General features: G+C 48.2%; 1 protein-coding gene across 1 annotated transcript in view; it reads left to right on the top strand.

Annotated features, from left to right (window-relative positions):
- SEMA7A (semaphorin 7A (John Milton Hagen blood group)) overlaps positions 1 to 3898 on the top strand; it is a 42058-nt gene extending 38160 nt beyond the window's left edge. The window contains exons 11-14 of the mRNA XM_006020286.2: positions 1181 to 1296; positions 1649 to 1800; positions 2728 to 2795; positions 3133 to 3898. Of these exons, the coding sequence (XP_006020348.1) occupies positions 1181 to 1296; positions 1649 to 1800; positions 2728 to 2795; positions 3133 to 3491 (695 nt within the window). The 3' untranslated portion in view covers positions 3492 to 3898. The remainder of the gene's footprint in view (positions 1 to 1180; positions 1297 to 1648; positions 1801 to 2727; positions 2796 to 3132) is intronic.
- The last annotated feature ends 368 nt before the right edge of the window (positions 3899 to 4266 follow it).

Below are 4266 nucleotides of genomic sequence, written 5' to 3' on the forward strand. Positions count from 1 at the left end.
GGACTGATTAGGAGTGGTTTAAATTTGGGCTGCTGACAATACTTCTCTTGTTCCACCCCTCTTTCTCTCCCAGAAAGAAAAGGGTCAGCTTGAAGAGTAAGGGCAAGAGCTATAACCAGTGCCCAAATTTTGGAGGTGGCCCTCACCTCCCAGCACCCTCACAAGTGGCAATCTTCCAGCTCTTCCCCTGATTTTCTGTGAGAGAAACTGAAGGTGAAATACTTGGGGAAAGTCACTTTGACTAGAAGACAAAGCCCCAGCTGAGTCGCTTTTCCCCCTGAGGCTCGGCGAGGCCCTTCTGAGTGTTTTAAATAGGCACCATGACATTGCAAGGCCTGAGATGCCTTTCTTGCATCAGTGCTCTGTCTTTTGGGGTAATGGTGGCAACCCCCACATGTGCTGGCTCCACTGAGCATGGGGATGGGATTGAAGGACTTTACATCAGACTTCTCTATCTCATGCGGGTGCTGTAGGGCTTGGAGGAGAGTTTTTTTTTCAGGCCCTCGGACATGGGACAAGGAGGGTCTGTCCCAGGCATTTTAAGTGTGGGAGGCTGAGACTTCATTTTTCCCTTGGTCTTGTGTGATTCACAAGCAGCAGAAGACGGAACAGCTGTGGAGTCTAAACAAATGCTCCGATGTGGGGAAAGGACATGGGGTGGGCTTGCTTTTCCTGCCCATGATGTTTCAGAACAGTCATGCCCTCCTTGGCACCAAGGATGCAGAATCTGTTACCAGACCGTGAGAGGCAACAAGGGGAATCGGTTCCTGGAAGCTGTGGAATATAAGGGCGAGAGGTCTCAGTTATGGGAAGAGCCTTTGTTCTTGGGTGTTTCCAAAAAAGGGACCCATTGTTTTTGCCATTGTATGAATAGCCCTTTGCCAGAACCTCCTCCCTAGGCAGCTGGTTCCTGTAACGTACTTATTCCTGCCAGGATTCGCATAGAGGGCATTTGTCCTCCTCCATGGGGCTGGGTCTCAGCCTTCAGCACAGCAGGAAGCAGTCACAGCAATGACAGATTGTGTTTTTACATCTAGTGCTGCTGATTCCCTCCCCCCATCACTAAACTGTTTCTCTTCCCTCTCCTGTTCCCTGCATGGCCAAGGCTGCAGCCCATCCCTCTTCTTTCCCAAACACCTCTGCTGTCTGTGGTTGACCTTCCTGCTCCTGTCTCTTGCAGACAAAGGATATATCCACAAAATGGTGGAGATGCCACATGGTGTCCTGAACATCATGGAGATCCAGCCCTTTCAGAACAGAGTTCCTGTCCAGTCCATGACCCTGGATCACATAAGGGTGAGCTCCTTTTTTTCTCTTAGCCAGGGCTGCCACAGAGAGGAGATGTTTGGAAGGCTGATCCCAATCTACTCTGTGGAAGAACGGATGTTAATTCCAGTGCAGCTGCAATGTTAGGTTGCAAGGGGATACTCCTGTCTTGTGTAGCATTTCTGTCTTGTTAGCTGTTAAACAGCTGCTGGAATCATGCCAGAAGTGGGGTAAGCAACCCCTTTGTGTGCACCTTTAGTAGCTTGTCTAAAGCTTCAGTAGTCTTCCTAATGGAAAGAGCCACATGGGGATAAACTGCTGGAGGAGACCAGGGGTTAGCATTCTGCCAGAGTCATCATTCTTTTCTGCTTTCTTCCTGCAGGCCAAGCTATACTTGGGCTCAGACACCGAGGTGGTCCAGGTGCCCATGGACATGTGCGAAATGTATGGCAACAGCTGTGATGAGTGTGTCCTGGCAAGGGACCCTTACTGCGGATGGAGAGCTGGGAAATGCACCTCCGTGTATGGCAACTGGTGTGTGTCACCTATGCACTCCTGCAGCATATATGTTTTATTGCTTGTTTCTGATATCAGCATTGGTTGCAATAAACCTGTAACCAGACCCTCCACACCTCTTTCCTTTCCAGTGCTCTCGCATATGTGGCATGTGCACACACTGCAACAGTGTCTCTTCCCCTTTCCTGTCCTTTGGCACTGGTGAATCCAGTGTCTAGGCAATGGCAGTTCTTGCACTTCCTTGCTGTTCCTTGTTCCATGTACCTTTTCCTTTTCCTAAAGAGACCATTAAAATACTTGTCTGGAGTCCAACACAGCTATGCACAACAATGCAGTCCAGCATCTTGGCAGAAGTGAAAGGGAACAATATCTACCCACCCTTGTGTCAGATTGTGTGATGCCCTTACTTGCCTGAGGTTGGACCCTCTCAGCTCAGCAACTCCATCATGGTCAGCGTAGCTCTGTTAAGGATCGTAGCTATTACCCAACAGGCACTTCCAGTGACTTCAAAAGGAACCCTGTTGTATAGCACTGTATTTGGTGGAAGTAAGAGATCACCAGCAGAGCTGATAGAAACTGGGCCAAGCAGTAGTATTAAATGAATCTCTGAGCATTTACACAGCCTGGCACTGGGTAGTCTCCAGTGGTTATAATTATGTTTTATCTGGTCTCACAGGTGAGAATAAAGCCATTTAGATTGAGCTGGCACAACTCTGTGTTAAACAACGTTAGTTTTGGGCCTGTCCATACTACCAAGAATTGTGTGCAATGTGAAGGCCTACCTCTTACTACTTAAATACTACTAGACTGGTGATAGTTAGGGGGTGGGTACAGCTTTCGCTGTCTCCTGATGGTCAGGAACAAAACCATGGAATTGGGGCTGCAGGATGGATCTCCTTCCTAATTCCTGCTCTTCATCATCGTTCCTATTTTGTTTTTATTTAGGTCGTTGCTACAAAATCTCTCTACAGAATCATCCCAGGAAGTATGCCCCAGCTACAAGAAGCAGGAAGGTATTCATGATTGGTGACTTTTATAGTTTTGCCACTTGTTTGAGGGAGGGGAGTAAAAGTGTGGGGTTGAGGACAGAGATGGAGTAGGTTAACATGGCTCGTTGTAGTTGTGTGCACCCCTTAATCAGGAGTCCATAATAAAGTTCTTCAACATCCCTGGTAGGACTGTATTTCTTGGGATGCACTTTCTCCACAAAGTTATCTGGGGCTCTCGCTCGGGTGTTGCCTCAACTCTGGACACACACAAGCCCCGCCCCTGAGCTTAATGGTACTGTATGACCAAGAGTAAGCAATGCTGTGCACTAGACACTTCCTCCCAACATGTTTTTTCTTTCAGGAGATAGCCGCGAGAGCTACCATAACGTCACAGTGGCAGTCTTCTCACGGTACTACCTTCGCTGCCCCGTGGAATCCCACTATGCTACATACAAGTGGTTTCACAATGACCACTGTGTCCAGACCTGCAACACCACCCACCGTCCCTGCATCCACTTCATTGAGAACGTGACCCAGGACCAGTACGGCTGCTACATTTGTGTGTCGGAGGAGGGCGGGTACACGCAGACTCTTGTGAAGGAATGCATGGTGAAACAACCAGAATTCATGAGGCTGCAATGGAATCGAGCCACCACAACTTCCTGCTGCTCCTTGATGCTGTTGATGGTTTTTGTCCTGCTGTTCTTCTTAAGGGACTGAGCTGTGTCCTCGCCTACACGTGATGACTCCCTTCTTGAGCTGCTGTTGAGCTCCTTGACTTCTGTCTTGCAATTCACCTGTAACAGAGATGCACTTCTTTCATTAGTTGCTCTTTGAACATTAATCTTAGTACTTTTCAGCCCTTTTCAATGGAGACTGAATATGGTAGCCCTCCTACCCTAGGGGGCTGCCCCTACAGTCTACACCCCTCCTCTCCATCCATGGCAGAACTGTGGAAGGGAGGACGTTTAACAAAGGACTTCCCTCTAGGTTCCATGTATGAAGGGAGATGATGTTCCCAAAGAGAGAGAGAGAGGAGGCAGCATGTGACCATCACTAGAAAGTAACAGAGTTATAGTCTGGGAAGGCAAGAGGGGCAGTGGGAAAATAAGCCAGGCAACAAGGAAGGTGGGTGGGAGGGGGGTGGGGGTTGGGAGAGGCAGCTTAGACAGGATGGGGAGGTGGGGCGGGAGGGACATTCAAGAAATAAGGATTTTTTATTATTATAATTATTACTATTTTACCATTATTTCTCTTGATTAAAACAAATGCTCTGTTGGAAAGGAAAGATCAGCCCAGTCAAAATGATAGAGGGAAGGGGCTTGTCCAGTCTTTCTCTGCTGAAGGGAAGATATAGTAATTTGATTGGGCAGTGATGTTTTTTAAGATGCCGTGGCAGGGCGAACCCAGCTGAGCCAAAATCAGACTCATTTTGGCTAGACAAGGGGATCTACTAGGAGCTGCTCCCTACAGAGCTTGAGAATGCAATAGATGA

The sequence above is a fragment of the Alligator sinensis genome, unplaced genomic scaffold (genome assembly GCF_000455745.1).
Source record: "Alligator sinensis unplaced genomic scaffold, ASM45574v1 scaffold1097_1, whole genome shotgun sequence".
In the NCBI taxonomy this organism is placed as follows: Eukaryota; Metazoa; Chordata; order Crocodylia; family Alligatoridae; genus Alligator; species Alligator sinensis.